Genomic DNA, 18,152 nt, shown 5'->3' on the forward strand with positions numbered 1-18,152 from the left:
CATAATAAAAAAAGAGAGTGTAGAAATTATTTTCCTTTTTTTTTTTCTTAAGTTTCAAACAAAGCCTAAATTTTACTATCCTTTCTTCTGGCCCATACAAGAATTTTGGGCCAATCCTCTAAAAAGCCCACATCTTAAGTAAGGCGGTGTGGCAGCATCGGCCCTGAAATTACCGGGTCCACGCAGGGGCAAAAACGGAAACCGAGAATCCCAACCGCGTCGAAGGTCGGCCATCCCCTCACGCTATATATACCCCCCTCACAGCCTCGCAATTTCCCCATTCAACAAATCCCATTAGGTCGTGGTTTCCTCCCCCCGAAACCCTAGCCCTAATCTTCTTCAAATCGTGGACCAACTTTATCCTCGATCGAAGAACAAGTCTTGCCTTCCAATAGGAAGAAATTTTTTCGCAGATCTGCGCTACATATATAGATATACACATTTATACACGTTACAAATTTTTTTTGGTTGCGATGTCTCGGTGCTTTCCTTACCCTCCACCTGGCTATTATCCAAAGGGAGAGAGGAGCGAGGCGGCCTTGATCGAACCTTCGATTAAGGTTTGTTGAGCACTTGGAAACCTTTTGTGTTTTATGATGCTCTCGAAAGCCTTGATTTGATTTCGAGATCTGGGTTTGTTTAATGTATTGTGCGCGAATGTTCTTGTACGGCAAATATAGTCAAAAAGTTGATTGTAAAGACATAACCAAATAATAGTGATTGAATTGTGTGTATGATGAGGAATAATGAGTTTTTACTTGTAATTTATGTTTTTTTTTGCCATGTTTCTTGTTGATTATGGGTTTCAGGGGTTCTGTTGGATGGTGTTTTAGATTTGCGATCTATGAATATGCATCATGATGATGGTTTCTATCATTGAACGGCTAGCGTTTGTTTTGTTCGTGATTTGGGGATACGAGTGGAATCCTAGTTACCAGATGGTCAAGTGGCGGGGTGAGATAGATCGTAGACGGTGGAAGAAGTTTAATTGCGTTTAGCAATTTTGGATGCCCAATACCCATTTTAGATTACTGGACTAGGCATAATTTTGGCTAAGGTTGTTTCTGCTTGTTGCTTCATATAGAGCTGATTTGATGGTGAAATGATGTATTGGAGCACGTTTTGTGGTGAAAATCTTAGCTGCAGCTGGTATTAAATCCCGTATCTATGTGGGTGGGATAATTTTTCATTAGAATTGGGATTGGTGAATTATTTTGTGGATTAGATTAGGTTGTGCAAGCAGCACTAATGAACTGGTTGTGAATTGAGGTTGTTAGTGGTTTTCATTACTCAGGAGAAGGATAATAACTTTTTTGAATTGAGGTTGTTAGTGGTTTTCATTACTGAGGAGAATACTGGACGTGCAGCCCCACTAATTTTTCTTAGACCCAGGTGAGGGATTTGGGTGGATACTGGTTAGTGTGGCATTGAATTGTTGCTCATGTTGTATGTCTAAAGTATCTTTCGTACTTAGGCGATTGGGCGGTCCTCTGCATGATCAAGGTAGTAACATGGAATGTTTGTTTGCACTATAGTTGTACCAACTTAGTTATACTAGGTTGTGAGAGGGCATTGTTGATGTCATGACTTAATAAATGGTTTTGTTTGGAACTAATTGTGTTCACACTTTTGATGAATTAGTGGTGTCTCATCCCAGTCTGGCATTTGTATACTAATTATGAATTACCAAGGATATTTGTGTCCAACATTTTATACTGTGGAGAAGAAGTTGCTCTTTGGGTTATGTTGTCTATTTTACTAATATATACGGTACTATGCCATGTGTATTTGAAGGCTTGTTGCTCAGATTTGAGTTGATATCTAAACCCTGTGTTTAGGGATTTGATTTAAGATCCAGGGGAGTTCTTGTTGGAAGTATAATGGTGAAAACTGGGGGAGATTGACTAGTGGTTCTCTGCTAATTACTTTTTGGAAATTCAGATGTTCCTAGTAATGTGTTTTTTACCTGTCAGTCTCTTGCTACAAAATTAGCAAGAGTGGATTTTGATATATGTCAATAAAGATCTCTGCCCTTCGTTCGCGTGGTTATGCTTGCATCTTTGGTCTTCCCTTGTCGTCTATTCTAAATTTCTCCTTACTGGTGCTTTAAAGCTCCAGAAGGAAAGGGAGAAGGCCGAGACAGAAAGGAAGAAAGAAAGGAAGAGGGAGAAGAAAGAGAAAAAGAGGGAAAGCAAAGTAAAGGATGCTAGTGCATCTGGTCATGGTGAAAAGAGGAAGAGAAAGCAGAAAGATGAGAAGGCTCACAAAGGGGAAAAAGATACTGCTGACATGGTAGGCAAGCACATTCAGAAGAGAGGAGAAGATGAAGCTGAACAGTTAGAGAGGAGTAATCTCACAGAAGAACACGAACAGCCTGTGTCTCTACAAAACCCATGCTATTCATCAGACAGTACAGAAAACAGCAACAAAAGGAGGAGACAGACCTCTCATGTGAATGAAATTCGTTGTACTCAGGGTGAGTTCATGGTTCATTGTCCTGATTGTCAGTGTGTTTGTCCTCATTTATTTCAGAACAATATTTAACATTTCCAAATATTGTGACCATTAAATAGGTAACATCTTAAGGATTCGACTACCATCGCTAAAGCTCAAAGAATCTGAGGCTTCAGTCAATGAAGAGAAGCTCTACTCTTCAAGCAAACCCGTTCGACTACCATCACTGAAGCTCAAAGAACCTGATGCTGCAGTCACTGGAGAGAAGCTCTACTCTTTAAGCAAACCCGTTCGACTACCATCACTGAAGCTCAAAGAACCTGATGCTTCAGTCAATGAAGGGAAGCTGTACTCTTCAAGCAAACCCATTCAAGAAGAGTTGCGTGGCAAGGGGACTGATTTATGTAGAGGTGATGAAGAACAAATTTGTTCAACTTCTGGGGGAACCGGAAACTCTGCTCAAGATAAGTTGTGGACTGCTAAGGGATCCACTTCCAAAAAGGGGATTCCGACTGTTGAATCTCTTTTCAAAGATCTAGTTGAGAATTGGGTTTCACCACCTCTACAAAGTGAACGGACTGACCTTGATGAGCTAGATTGGCTGTTTGGGCGGAAGCATCCTGTCAGAGAAAGAGTTAAAGCTAGCAATGATGTCTCGTGTATTGGAAGCGCAAACTTGTTACCCCGTGCCCACTATTTGCCTGAGGTTGATATATATGCTTTACCTTTTACAATTCCATTTTGAGTCTTGTTGTGTTACCCAAAGTTTTGTGTATAGTTCACATGAGAGCTCTGTTTGATGCTGCTGAGCTTTCTTCCGTCTCCAATATGAAGGCTGTGTTGGTGTCATTTTCTGAGCTTATTTATATTTTGCGGATTTTGAATTACATTACATTGAGAATATCACATTTATATAGTACTGGATGGATTAAATCTTCAGAGTACATTGTTAACTTTGCGTTTATCCTTTCTTAGCTTGCATATTTTTTTTAATCCCCGTAATTGGCTATTTTGTTTGTGAAAAGAGTATATGAATGCAATGGGAAATCATTAATGCATTCATTTGGATGAGACATTGGGTATTCAACATGAAAGTTGTATTCAATGTACAATCACAACTAGCTTATGGAGCGTCATTGGTTCGCCCGATCAAACTAGAGCATCCTTTTAACAAACAAATGACTCAAGAATTTTTAACCAACAATTGAACCGTTACACAAATTGAACCGTTTCACAAATGACCAAGGTTTTTACAAGAAAACAAAAATACAATGGGGGCGGGGATGCACAGCTAAAGCGAAGCAATCAGACCCTAAAAGCACCACATCAACTCATCACTTGAAGCAATCAGACCCTAAAAGCACCACATCAACTCATCACTTGGAGCGGGGACGAAAAAATCAAAGCCATTCAGATCCCATTTCATTGTTCGTTCATCACAAATGCCACCTCCACTCCACCCCTGGAAACCTGTACTATGCCCATTCCCACACTAAACAGCATCACACGTTAATGCTATTATACAATTCACCCATTGCGCCGCCTTTCTCTTTCTGAAACTGAATGTAGCGCAATGCACTTGCAAAGAAAGCATCTGAAGCTCGATCTGGGGTTGTTGTGTCGCTTTGCATATTTTTTATTAGTTCTATTAGCCCCAGAATTGCAGCACCAGTTATCTGCGGATTTCCCTTCTCAAAAAAATAGAGGTACCTGAATCATGAGAAAAAGGTGAATTTAACTTGTCAAAACAGAAAAAGCATTTTCTTGCTGCTATACCAAAATCAACACTTATCCAAAATCAACACTTATGTACTCTCAAGGCACTAACTTGTTCAGTATTTCAACAAACAGTGTAATCGGTCCACTGCTACCCCGTGCAACATTGGCCATTTGTTGTGCAGCATTTGCAATCCTTAGTGAACGCTTTAAGCAAAGCAAGACCCTGTAATAAAACATGAAACCAGTATATCAGATCTATTTTGTTTGAAAAAGGCAACAGGAACTAAAATTTCAAACGAACAAAGGAAGAGAAATAGAGAATCCTAGAAGAGGCTAATAATTCAATAACAAAACTTGAGAATGTTCAACTACTGACATTATGACACATGGAATTTTTTGTGTCATACTCGAAACACTCTTGAATATTTTGTTACCCGAAATACATAATTTGTTGATCCGATTAAAGGGAATGAGAGAGGGAATAGTTAGGAAAGTCTGAGTGCAAGGCATTTCACCTTTCCCCATCCTTAATTCCATCTTGGTCATCCACCCAAAAGAGATGCGAACATGCATAAACTGCTCTGCATTGATCAGGCTTCTTCAAAAGCTTTGCTGAATACTGACAAAAGGAAAAGTTTCAGAACAAGATGCTAATGAAAAACGGATGAAAACGGAAGTTATGAACAGTATGCGTATTAATACCCCCGTGGCCTTATGTGTTAAGGTATCCCTATTCTCAACACCAAATACATTCATTCTCTGTAGAGTCCCAATTATAAGGTGAATTGCAGTCACCTGGGCTTTTGAATCCTGAGGATGTACATATTAATGCGGAAGAAATTAGTAAAAAGACAATCCAATCACAGTCGCTTATTGTGAATTAAATTTATCAGCGTGACTTTAACCACAATAAAGTAATATCTAGGTAGTTACCGCAACTTCTTCTTCATATAATAGAAATGCTTGAGTGAAACATTCATAAGCAACCGGTTCGAGATCACTGTCATTGGCAGCCTGAAATAAAGTTCAAAGCTAAAATTTGGTGAAAAAAAAGGATTTTGTTTACCAAAGGCCATAGAGCCTATCAACCGAGGGCAAAAAGAAAGCAAACAAATGTGCATTGATGTAACTAAACGAGAAGAATATATCTGAAGGTGATGATTATGTGGTTTCTTCACAAGTGGCACCAAATGGGAAACTTCAAAATGCATATGCAGCTAAAGTGATGAATACAACAGTATTCTGGTTGATATAATTTTCTGTTCCAGCAAAGTATTTATCTTCTGACCATCATCCTCAGCGTGAAAGTCTTACTGGAATCACTTCTTATACCTACATTTCGCAGTAACTAATGTAGTCTCCATTTACCTCTGCACATTGCAAGTATAGCCGTAATGCCAGTTCAGGTGATTGAGCATATGAAAGCGCCTCAACGGTCTGATACAAAATAACAGACTGTTATGACAAGCAATAATAACACTTATAAGAAATATCCAGGAGATGGAATAGATGAAAGAGCCTCAATAGAAAGGGAAACAGATTAAGAACACAGGTCAGGCTATTAAATGCCAGAGGAACAAAATAGACCCAGGAGGTTTCATACACTACAGATGTCATAGAAAAAGCTTTTGGTATTCATATATTACATTGATGGATGAAATGTCTCCGATTGTACAAACAGTTAAATTTTACCAAGAAGAGTGACCTCAAACAAGTCTTCCATGATAAAGTCAAGAAAGTAGGCTCACGACCAAACTATATGGTAAGGAATGCAGCACATATATAGGGGGAAATGCAGATGTACCTGATTTAAGAGCTGGAAAATTTTCTTTGGTGTTGCAGGAACTTCTTCTCCATCTACTTCTCCATCTTGACCTTGCAGTCGCCTGATCAACTGCAAGCCATAAACGATGGTTCAAACTTTTTCCCCTTTTTAGGGGCAGTATCAAGCAATCAATATTCTACATGACCCCAAAACGAAAACTCTAGATGCACTTGCCCACGATTTCCTTTTCTTTTAACAAGGTCCGAACTACAATTTTGATAGGTACATGATAAATTTTTTTGATCAGCCCATGTTACATGGTTGAACAAAATTGTCATTTAGTGAAGAATCACGGGCAAAACTTGCAACTTCAAAATTGATGAACTGAATGTGTAGGCATATGGCAATTGGTGAAACATTACCAGAAGACTATCTTTAGATTTAGAGTAGTTAGCTTGAATTTTGATTATTAGACAGGAAAGTGAGTGGCATATCTCCCTCCCACCACAGCCACTTCCGTTATTTAATGGAGATAAACGAATTATTTGATTCCCTTCCACTTCCAGATTTTCCTCTCTCGCGGCCATATTTGTCGGAAATTGCAAAATTAACAATTCAAATGGTATGATTCGATTCAGCTAACATACAAATCGATTGTTATCCCTAGTATGTGCATGGAAAACAGCTGAATCATAATCTGAATTGCGCATACTGTTGTCAAGTGTGAAGATGCAAACAGAAACCGTATCCAGGACAGATCTGTTGGGCCGGGTAGCTATTTTTTTTCCCCAGGTTTCTGATCCTTTTTGTTTTTTGTTCTTTTCGATTGAATAAAGGCTGTGCTGTCCATACAACAGTATAAAGCCAAGTACGTGCTCTTTATTTGTTCAGATGGTTCAAAAGGAACCCAAGAGAAAACCAAAAGCCCCCAGCAGTATCCCAGAGGTCAGATGCTAAACAAAGGAGCCAATTTTGGAATTCTGTAGGTAGAAACGAGACCTAAAGGGGGAAAAACTATAAAAAGTGCAAGACACAACACACCAGAGAATTACATTAACTCTACATATGTACATTTTGATTGTGTTGTTGTGAAACTACTTCAAGATGTCAATCTTAACTTTGAATGTTCAACATCAAGGCAAAATGAAACAAAAGAATGCACCTCCAGAATGAATAAACGAACCTTAAGTGCAGAAAAAACAAGAGGGGGGACTGTGAAAGGAAGGCGTTTTGGACCTCCAGTCATAATATGTTTCCTCACAGTACATATAATCTGAAAAATACAACAAAAGAAGTTAAGAACATCCTAATTAGGGGAAGAAGAAATGCAATTTGAGAAGAGCCATAAACAGTATTGTCAAGCATTGAAAATGTATCAATACGACAACAGAAAACACTACTATAAAAAAACACGGGGAAAAACTATTAGATGACCAAAAACATCCATAATTCTATTTAACCTGGTTTTATACCAAAGGCACTTCAACATTTTGAAAACGTGAATTACCTATCGTGTTGTATGGGTGCATGTTCAATTAGACCTATCACATACCCATCAGAGGACCCTTAGGGTTAACCAATTGGGGCTAGCTCAGTTGGCCTGGACTCTTGCATCTCATTAGGAGGTCAGGAGTTCGAATCTCCCACACACTTGTGGGAGTTCTTCCCTTAATGGGCTTTTCATTAAATTCTTTGTTTCTACCCTATAATGGGTTTATTTCTAGTATTAGTAGAGTTGTTGGGCTTGGTTGTCTCGTGAACTCTCAAAATTGATGTAGTGTCCCAAATTTGTAGTTTGTACATCATATATGATGTAAAAGATCTCTTCAATCGACTGAAAAAAAAAGGAGGACCCTTGGGGTTGAGGACTCCGCATAACATGACGTATGTAACGAGAATAAAAACACAAGGAAGCCAACAGAAAACAACAGAATTAATTTTTTTAATCGTCAACAACATCAAGATGATCACATGGAATCACATCACTGATGAATCTCAACTCTCAAGGCTTGCAAAGCAGTCAGCATGCAGAAATCAATTGCCTCTCAACCAACTAATTCAATAACAGTGCTGCACAATTTACTGATGGTCCACTAAAATCAACAACAAAGCCAAACATAATGCAAACATAGAAGCAATAATTTCCCAAACTGCAACGTACTTCAAAAGCAAGATGCATGATAACCCACAATATCTAGGGAACCAATCTTAACTATATTAAACCAACTCAAATAATGAACTGAAGAGGTAAAATTAGCATCAAGGTATAATAAGGGAGAGTTTTGAAACACATTTAGTACCTTTAACATCTCCTCGGGGTCATCATTATACAACATGTGTATAAGGCGAGCTACAGAATTTTGCTCCTCTTTGAAATCCTCCTCATCAAGCTAGTGACAGAAAGTACACCCCAGAAAGAGATAAGAAAGTCACCATATGCAAACAAAAGCAGTAAACCAATCTACTACAAAAGCAGACAAGTGCATTGAAAATGCTAAAAGATAAGTTACATAAACATAGAAGATTTATCAGCAAAGCAAGCTAGCAAGAGAAGCTTCTCATATGCACCTCATCCACTGGAGTTCCGTCTAGATCCTTGATAAGCCCTTTTATCAATTCAAACAATACCTCAACCTGAAATATGAAATATAGGATGCAAAGCCCTTATTTGAAAAGCACAATTGAAATAGTAGAAACTAGAAACTAACAAGCATTAAGCATTACCTTATCAGCAGTCGAAATGCAAGTGTTATTCGTCATGATGCTTTGAATTATAACCATTGCCATGACTTTGTTTGTTCCATCATCAAGGTGGTCCATCACACGGGGATAATTAGAAAGCGTCAGGGCAGTTACAATATCATTGTACTTTTCCAACGGAGCACTCAAAAGTGCAACAACTTGTTTTGTTGCTTTAGTATCTTCAAGTTTTGCTTTTCCAGAAAGTTTCTTAACACACGCTCCCTGTTGATTGATAAAACGAAAATGAACATCAGTGAGCGTGAGAATGACCAAGGGTAGGCCACGTGACATGGCATCTAAAGATGTAGATTCTAGGTAGCAAGGTCCCATAGTGATGACTGCTGGTGTTAAGATAAAAACTTCAGTCAGTGTAGTCAAAAGCTGTGGGAATTCTGCTGAATGATTCTTTTAATCTTACTTCATGTATACCCCCTCTCCCTCCGATTTCTTTCATCAACTCGTGTGTTTGGAATAATAACAAAAGGAATGAAAAAGCAAGAGGAACAAAAAAATATATGAGCATTTTACAGCAGCCAGTTGGCGAAATACAAACAAGAGTTTTGGAACCAGAATTCTAAATTCCAATTGGACTATCTTCTCAAATGAGGAGTAACATACCAGTACTTGATCCACATAATCAAGCCGATCAGGATGAACACGGAGAGTGAAGGTAAGAAGAGAGACATACAAAGTAATGGCACCAACAACAGGCATGTCAACCTGTGCTTCTATCACCTGTCGTCAGAACAAAGCATGTCAATTCTCATAAGAAAGCCATAATTTGGTAGTCATAATATAGGTTGTACATAGTCACAACTTTATTGTAGTTGATCGTCACATAGATTTTGATATTAACTAACATAAGGCAGATGAGCTTTTGTTGTCCATGTGGTCTAATTTTCAAGTCTCTCAATACATTATGTGACAGGTATTCTCTGCACCATAAAAAAATGTCGATCTCTTTATTCTCTCCCGTTTCCCTATTTCCCTTCATCTCCCTATTTTCTCGGACCAAAGTGCACTGTGCACACTTAAGTGATCTTTCTGCTCTTTATAGAATATGAATTCGAGAATAAACTATGAACTACATATCGTGACATGTAACAAAATACGGAGTAGTCACATATGTGTACGTGCAAAAAAATATTAACTAGATAATCTGGAAAAGAACATCAAAGAAACTAAATACTTTTAGAATTTAAGAGGATAAGTTTACTTCACGAAAGTAAGCTTGAGAGCATATGAAGTTCTCATAAGGAGAAACCAAGCCCCACGGGCCACCTGTGAGATAGTTCAGTTATGCCTGATACTAAGCCTAAGTCCTGCATAATAGGGCTCGGGTTCTTGAGGAGCTTCTCGGGGTTCACATTGTGGAGGTAAGAGGTGAACCGCCACACTGGTGTCTCCTAGATGATGTCGCAACTGAAGTAATGGCATGGGACCTTATGGGTTGGTCATATAGCACAGCCCATATACAGAGCCCTTTGGAGATGGTGACATAGTGTGGGCCCCTCAGGACTGGGCTACATGTACCTACACATGCCGTAAAGATTAACATGGCCTTCCAACTACGAATCAAAGAGTTCAATTTTCCAAACAACGATGACGAGTATAAAAGTACCATGTAATCTCCAATAGGGGTATGGGCGAGGGAGTATTGGAGAAAGACCTAACCTTTGACAATATATGAACAAAGTGGCTGCTCTTAAAAAGTTTTACCACTTAATTAGCGGCCTCCCTATACCTCCAATAATTGAGGAACTCAAGGAAATGGAACCATGCCCCCAAAATCAAAGCACAAAGGCATTAGAGAGGGCAGGCCCAGAAACCCGATTCAATTTTATAAACATGCCAAAAATTAACCATTTATGACCCGGCAAATGTGTGTATATTGTGAAGATGCAATTGAATGGTCGCCACAAAGCAGTTAGTTAAGTGGTGAGACATCCACTGCGGAAATGAAAATGAGAGTGACATTTACTCTATTATACAGGGGCAACAATGACATTTACCTTCCCAATGGCATTGCTTAACTTAGCAAAAGCTTCCACTTGCAAAAATTCTGGTAACAGCTGCAAAACAATACTATATCAGTAAAGTATAAAATCAGAACCCGCAAAAGTAGCATATGAAAAAAACTCACTTCTGGACTTGAAGCTGCATAGTTGGATAGTCTCTCCATCAGTAGTGATAACACTGTCTTGATGTCAACCGTCGGCTGAGAATCAAAATGACAAAACACAATGGAAAAGCTTATATCGTTGCCTAGTTGAAGCCCATCATGACAAAACAAAGGCATCCAGGGACAACAACAAACTCATGAAGAATGCACATCTCGAAGATGAGAGGACCATATGGATGTATTTATTCCCACCTAGTACAGTATCTTCATGACAAATAAGAGAAACACCAATAAATACGTCAACTCTGTACATGGCATGCCACAGGATTTAGAGAACCTTACCCACATGCAAACGATGCTAACAAATCCTAATACCTAATATCTTGCATTCTTCATGACCGTTTTATAGCCCAATTAAAAAGAAGATATTGATCATTTCGGAATGAAAATCTCCTCATAGGATTAGGTTTCCATCCAGTTACGTAGAGTTAGCAACGACAGTACTTGATAATCGATGCACCTCCACTTAATACTAACTAAGAACAAGTAAAATAGCTAGAGCAGATACTGATCTAGCTCATTCAAATAACTCCATATTCGTAGTTCTGCATCCAATGAAAACAAGAAGATTATGCACAGCTATTCTAAAGTTCACATAGCTATACTAGCTTTAGTCTTGTATGTAAAAGAACTGGAATTCTAAACTATGTAGGACACCAATGTCATGAAACAGGATACACCAAATACATTGTGGATTCTGGTACTTGCAGAACAACGTCCCTAGAGAAGATTTACTGCAATCGTATGATCCTGTTACCCACCTGGAGTTGAGGGCAAGCACCCAACAACGTTTCAAGAGTTTGCAAGTGGTACTCATCTGGAAAGACCTGAATTATGCAGTCCATTAAATAATACTGCGCAAGCTCATCTTTACAATTGACAACCTGTCAAAAGATATTGGCAAACCAAAGAAAAAAATTACATGTTACGTGCCCTCCTATATCTTTGAAACCAGATAAATAACTGCATGTTGAACTAGATGATTGACCTGCTCCAAAATTCTGGGAAGGACAGTATCTTTGTACATTTCAAGGTCAATACCCTCAATCTGACTCAGGACGTGCAAATTCTTCCCAACCTGGAAATTCAGGGATGGCAGAATGATAACTTTTTTGAAGTGTTAAGCAATCTTACCTATCAAAATTAACCAGCTTCGGAACAATGTATTACCAGATCACGAAGCTCATTCCTCTCCTTGTTCCGTTTCTCTATTACCCGGACTGGTCCCTGCAGACCAGAAAGCCCGATTGAAGACCTCAACTCAGCATCACCAAAGAGAATGAATCTATCACAATCACTATAACACCTGCATGGCCAAAAATCATGCCTTCATGATTCATTACCTTTGTGGCATGTAAGAACTGGGGTGCCATGCATGTCCAAACAAGAGAGCAAATACTTGAGAAGTATTTCAACCAACCTGAAGCTGCATCCGAACCCAAAGTTTATTCATCTCTATGAAGTTTTGCAGCACAAATTCTACAGCATCCATGATGGTGTCAGCATCTCTGCAGGAAAATGATGAGACAACATAAGTCGCCAGTTAGAAGTCATGGCCAACTATGAATATTACGGTATTGTACTCACGATTCACAAAATAGATTTCCGGATTTGAGCTAGATCAACCCATTATTAAATCACTTTTTACGTTTCAATTAGCACTTTCACAAGCCATCACTGTGGAGAAGCGACAATGTGATCCCTTGATACAACAACAACATCAGAACCCATGTAGCTCCTAATCATTGGAGGTAGGGGCGGGGGAGGATTGGAGACAGACCTAACCTTTGGTAATATGCACAAAGTGGCTGCTCTTAGAATACCACTGAAATAGTGGCCTCCCTATACCTGTTTTGCTGCGGAACCATGCCCCCAAATCAAAAGATGAATTCGACTATTGCCAAAGGTTAGGTCTGTCTCCAAAAGACGAATTCGACTATTCTGAAAAAGGAGTCTGTCTAATGAACACCAAAATGCAAGACTCAGATCTAGAGCTTGCAAACAAGTAATAGATTTTCATCATAAGTATAAGATACCATAAGGAAAAATTATCTTGAACTTCTCCATACAGAAGATCTTAAACATTGACAAATTCCTACTCTAACGACCAATTCAAGATAAAATAAAGACGAATAGTTACATGGTTGTAGCTTCGGATTCATAAAAAAACAGTTACGAAGGGAAACAATACAACAGAAACCCTGGATGGTTTGATGGTATTCTCTACTTTAGACAACTTTTTCTTTGAAAGTGAGAAAACAAATTAAGGAAGTTGAGGAAGACAAATTAAGGAAGACAACTCATGTTCTTTCTTTTATCTACATATTGTTCGACACTGAAAGTTGACTTCACCACCTCACAGTAAGTAAATAGAATTAAGAATCCAATTACAAATGTCAATTTGTACAGCAAGAAGAATATGAATGTCAAATGGACGTAACCGTAAGCAACAACAAAAAGAGAAAAGTAACTGTGAAACAGCTTATACAAAAATTCAAGTACTAGGAAGGTGAGGATATCAATGCTAATGTGAAAGAAATATCGACATAGCTGACCATACTATAATTGTAAAGAGGACACTAGTTGTTTGATTAGGATATCAATCCTGGAAAAGGCTGCAGTTACCACAAGCGGAAGATATGTACAAATCTCAAAACAAGGAGAATTCAACAGTCCCATGAGTGTTTTTTTTGGGGGGGGGGGGAGAGAGAGAGAGAGAGAGAGAGAGAGTTTTGTCTAATAAGACAGGAAAAAGTGGGAAAAGGTATTTGGAAAAAAGTTGGGTTCTATATCATCAGAATCCCATCCATTATTTCTCCACTCGTCTCACAACAAGACTGAAAGAGCTAAGTGGCAAAAGTGGATATCACATAGCCGATGCAAATCTTTTTTCAGTTTGCACCAAATCAATAGACGCATGTTAACCGGTGGATACAGTTAATAATATCATGTCCACATGGCCATAAGAAAATGAAGTAAGTCAAATAAGCAAGTGACAAAATTACCCTTCACACTCGGAAACTATATCAGGTAACTTATCTCTACTGACTTGAGCAAGATAACTCCTCAAAAAGAGCCCACGGATAGGATGCTGAACGCCGCGACACATTTCAACAAGGTCTTTCAGCACATCCTTAGCAGGGGCATCCTTCGACTTAATGTACACAGATCCTACTGTGCAAAGGAGATACCTGACAGATCATAAACAAGAATTTCACACACTATGACACCAAGGTATTCTGGCAAACCACACATGCATGCAAGTGAGGAACTTACGGAAATAAAGGCATTGCATATTCAAGCCAAAAGGCAAACAGGATAAAAAACTAAGTTCTTGCTCTACACTAGTTACCTTCCAGAGTAATGCCACGGACACTATGGTTTAATAAAAGCTAAATGCTTACTATGGTATAAGCATTTACTAGGGTACCAGAACACTTATATGGCACTAACGCATCAATTTGTAGGCCCCACCCGCTTATGTCCATACCCAATTATGTATTGATGTGCTGGAGGCACAAAAGTATTTAGTACACTTGTGTTAGGATGCTATTCAGCGTCCCAAGAAATAGTCTCAAAAGACACCTCCAGTTGGTGTGTTATTTAATGTATTAGTGATGTGCGCTAAGAATTAGCAAATAGATTTGTGTTTCGGATACTTCAATGAGTGAGTTATCTTGTGTGCTAGTTTATGTGTGCCAATTTTGAGAAATCACTTATCACACATTAAGAGTGAGGGAGCGGAGAGAGAAAGTTGAGACAGGAAAGGTGGGGCCCATCATTACGAATAAATGTGTACGCACTTATCCTTATGTCCAGGTTCCAATACATCTAGTTTACCTGAGCACAGGAGCGGAGCTTTACAGCGGGGGGGGGGGGGGGGGGGGGGGGGGGGGGGGGGGACGGTTTCAAAAAAAGTTTTATTTTACACGAATGGATTAGGCACTTAAGGGTATCCCAACAACTTTATTTTTCACATTTATGTTAGAAAGAGAGCAATGTAAAAGATGAATGGTCTGGATTGTGAAAAAAAATCTCAATGGCGTTCATTTAAAGACCACAATAGAATTGAATCTAGCCTTTGTTCTTTTTTAAAAGAAAAACAAAGCCCAGGACAAAGCCTGACTTTAAACTTGACCTTTCTCTTCATACATTTATGAAGAACATATAATGATACAAGCGAACTCCCATTAAACAGCTCGACCCCCAAATCTAGATCCCGGATCCGCCGCCACTTAGCACATACTTTAACTGTACAATTGGAGTACTCATTCAATCCCTAAATTATAAACACTCGAAACACACAAAAATTTGTCCCAATTTTAATACTTTTTACAAGTTAATACTCCTTTTAGCACACTTTTTCTGAGAGCCCATTGGAGATGCTCTTAGTCACTCATTTTCAGTCAAGGCACACCACAGTTATGGCTATGAAGTCAAACAAGAAAAGTAATTAATTAATCAAAAACATTAACCTATTGCAGGACATAATTCTACAGAAAACCATGTACAAAATTCCGACAGAATATGAAACAAATCCTAACAGCAACGGTTAGGGAAAATGCATGAACCTTCCGGTAACAAGTAAACAACTTTCTTATCACTACCGACGAAGATGATGATGATCAGTTACAAAAACGATAAAAGGACATAATTGGACAAAACAAAAGTACGTAAAATCATTGAACTTATGACCAAATCTAATTTAGTGATTCCAACTCACAGTCTAGGTAAAATATTCCCCGCATGTTGAACGAGTTCGTAAAGGTCGGCTACCGAACAACCGTGCCTATCTTGCTCTTTAAAGAACATCTCGAGCTTTCTCAATTCATCGAAAGCTCGCATATCTGAGACATAACAGCAGCAAAAAGTTTAATTTTTTAAAAAAACAAAATAAAAACATAGATGAATCAATTGAATTTCAAAACGTGAAACAAAAACAAGTAAGCAATGGCTGTACATAGTTCGAAGTATTTGTGGGGAGAGAGTCTGGATGTTCGGAGCTCCGACAACAATTGAGCCGAGTACTTCAGGGCTTCCCTAAGATTGTTCGCGTCCTAATAAATCCACGAATCAGTACAATTGGATCAATGTAAGAGCAACGGTTCTAAGCAAATATATTTATAATTGAAGAAATATTTTTTGATGTGTTCTGAATCTCTGATTATACTTTTCAAAAAAAAAAAATCTGTGATTATAAATTACCAGTGCGCGATGCATATAAAAAGCGTGTTGTTGAATTCCTGCGATGCCTTCGGCGAGCCATTTGTCTTCGTCCTCGATACCGCTCGTGATCATTCTCTCTTTCTCTCTCTCTCTCTCTCTCTCCTGGATTAGTTTTGTTCCAGGGAGGTTCTCCGAGGACGAATTCGGCCAATTGAGAACCCGACACGTTACGCCATCGACGATCCAATCAAACCGTGGCCTTGTTTTTTGCAAGTTCACCCGGTTCAGAAACCCGAACCCGCATTTTAAAGCGAGAACGTTCAGTATCTGAACCTAACGGTCTTTCGTGTCAATAGAGCAGCTTCTTTGAGCTCGGCTTGTTTACTTTACGAGCTTAAATTCAAACTCGCGAATGAGTTCAGTTTATCTATAAACTAGCTAAGTCCGGTTCATTAAGTTGAGCCTATGTAAAAGGGTAGAGTTTTTTCGAGTCAAGCCAAAATTTATTTAATAAACGAGTCTCTATAAATTAGTTGAACCCATAAAAACGAGACAATTTTTTTCTAATCGAGTCGAACGGGGTCTAAATTGTCGAGCTCGGCTCGTTTATCTCAAATGGGTAATTTTCTTTCTCACGCATTGGACACCGAGAGATGCACCTAAATTGGGTACAGAGGATGATAAAAAAAAAATTGGGTACAGAGAATTGGATGGGATCATGTAGGCCACGGGAAACAGAAAAGCTACGTGCACAGCGTGCTGTGCACAGATCCCGTTTTCTCCCGCTTCGGGTCGCACAAAGATGATTGGAACCGCTCATTTTGTTCAAAATATGTTGTTTAAGGTCTCTATAAAAAATGAGCTTCGTTCGATATCGTTAGAGGCGTTAACAAAACACCCAAAATCACTTCAGAATTTAGGCGCCTCTAACGATATCGAACGAAACTCATTTTTTACAGAAACCTTAAACAACATATTTTGAACAAAATGAGCGGCTCCGATCATCTTTGTGCGACCCGAGGAGGGAGAAAACTGGATCTGTGCACAGCTGCTGTACACAGCTTGCTGTGCACGTAGCACAGCTCCACGTGAAATGAAAGATTATTCTCCCGGAGTGTTAGTCCGGTCGGTTGATAGATTTGCTTTCCATAATTGACTAGGGTTTAATTTTTGAGGTTAGACTGCAAGAAAATATTTTTTTGTGAATTCTTTAATCCCGGCATGGACGGCCTGTCTTTGACCAGACTGGCAAAGATGATTAATTGAGGTATGAATAAGCTGGCCCAGACATCCTTTTGAGGCCTGAGGATTGGAAAAAAAAAATTGATTCTCCAATCTCCATCAGACACCTTAAGGAGTCAATTCATGCTGACTGCTGAGGATCAAATTTGGACACAAAAATTACTTAAGCATGTGCATGGAAGGGAACACTTCTTGTTGAGAACCTTGACGGCAATCTAATTACAGAAAGTCTAGGTACACCGCATGGAATGCGGTGACCGATCCATTCCACGCCTTTTGGAGCCCATTCCGGACTTCACAAAAATGCATAAAAATATTAATAAATTATAAAATAATATTTTATGAAATTCTGTGAAAAATCAACTCTAATGGATATTGGTAGATATGTTTTTTGAATTTATAAGAGCGAAACTGCTCAGTTTCATAGTTTTCACCCCAATAAATTCAAAAAGTATATTTTACCGATATCCGTTGAAGTTGATTTTTTACCGGACCTTATAAAATATTATTTTAAAATTTATAAATATTTTTCTGTATTTTTATGGAGCCCATGCAGTGGACGGTGTAGTCTGGCTCATCTAATTAATACACCAATAATGCTACCCACACAGATATCAAACCCACTCCCTCCCTCTCCTTCTCTCCTCTCGCATTGGCCAAAATTTCCTCCAAATCAAAACCCATTTGTGCTCCAACTCACCACGCACCAGCACCAGCACCCACCAACAACTGCCGACCACCGGAGACACAACTGACCGCCATACACCTCCACCCACCAACTCCTATCTGGGGATGGTGCAAACATCAACGCTGGAGAGAGAGAGAGAGTCGCGGCTAGTTTTTGTCTCCAACAAGATCTCGCCGGCCATGGCTACTTGCATC

General features: G+C 39.0%; 2 protein-coding genes across 3 annotated transcripts; one reads left to right on the plus strand and one right to left on the minus strand.

Moving 5' to 3' along the window:
* The first annotated feature begins 267 nt into the window (after positions 1-267).
* Positions 268-4,125, plus strand: LOC131330513 (uncharacterized). Its single transcript, XM_058364131.1, has 3 exons — positions 268-560; positions 2,113-2,476; positions 2,574-4,125. Exons 1-3 carry the CDS (start codon positions 474-476, stop codon positions 3,197-3,199), a joined length of 1,077 nt encoding a protein of 358 aa, XP_058220114.1. The 5' UTR covers positions 268-473; the 3' UTR covers positions 3,200-4,125.
* On the minus strand, positions 3,535-16,301 carry LOC131330512 (vacuolar protein sorting-associated protein 35B-like). Of its 2 annotated transcripts, XM_058364129.1 has the most exons (22): positions 16,068-16,301; positions 15,823-15,919; positions 15,586-15,709; positions 13,868-14,053; positions 12,283-12,370; positions 12,033-12,089; positions 11,851-11,940; positions 11,624-11,746; positions 10,824-10,898; positions 10,693-10,752; positions 9,299-9,415; positions 8,663-8,902; positions 8,507-8,572; positions 8,239-8,328; positions 7,122-7,211; positions 5,978-6,067; positions 5,542-5,610; positions 5,107-5,187; positions 4,876-4,983; positions 4,689-4,792; positions 4,283-4,396; positions 3,535-4,164 (listed from the first exon to the last, which is right to left on the minus strand). In XM_058364129.1, the coding sequence occupies exons 1-22, from the start codon at positions 16,158-16,160 to the stop codon at positions 3,957-3,959; spliced, it is 2,370 nt and encodes a 789-aa protein (XP_058220112.1). In that variant the 5' UTR covers positions 16,161-16,301; the 3' UTR covers positions 3,535-3,956. The 2 variants fall into 2 exon arrangements, with proteins under 2 accessions (XP_058220112.1, XP_058220113.1); XM_058364130.1 differs by lacking the exons at positions 12,283-12,370; positions 13,868-14,053; positions 15,586-15,709; positions 15,823-15,919; positions 16,068-16,301 and adding an exon at positions 12,206-12,261.
* Between the last annotated feature and the right edge of the window lie 1,851 nt (positions 16,302-18,152).

This window comes from Rhododendron vialii, chromosome 6a, assembly GCF_030253575.1.
Source record: "Rhododendron vialii isolate Sample 1 chromosome 6a, ASM3025357v1".
Taxonomy (NCBI): Eukaryota; Viridiplantae; Streptophyta; class Magnoliopsida; order Ericales; family Ericaceae; genus Rhododendron; species Rhododendron vialii.

What these genes read in the sequence shown, in the direction of transcription:
- LOC131330513 (XM_058364131.1), top strand. Translation starts at nt 474, where the DNA reads ATGTCTCGGTGCTTTCCTTACCCTCCACCTGGCTATTATCCAAAGGGA. An exon ending in TGATCGAACCTTCGATTAAG is followed by an intron (nt 561 to 2,112) that starts GTTTGTTGAGCA and finishes GGTGCTTTAAAG; the next exon opens with CTCCAGAAGGAAAGGGAGAA. An exon ending in TGAAATTCGTTGTACTCAGG is followed by an intron (nt 2,477 to 2,573) that starts GTGAGTTCATGG and finishes ACCATTAAATAG; the next exon opens with GTAACATCTTAAGGATTCGA.
- LOC131330512 (XM_058364129.1), bottom strand. Translation starts at nt 16,160, where the DNA reads ATGATCACGAGCGGTATCGAGGACGAAGACAAATGGCTCGCCGAAGGC. An exon ending in TAAGCAATGCCATTGGGAAG is followed by an intron (nt 9,416 to 10,692) that starts GTAAATGTCATT and finishes TTCTGACGACAG; the next exon opens with GTGATAGAAGCACAGGTTGA. An exon ending in ACCCCGAGGAGATGTTAAAG is followed by an intron (nt 7,212 to 8,238) that starts GTACTAAATGTG and finishes TGTATTTTTCAG; the next exon opens with ATTATATGTACTGTGAGGAA.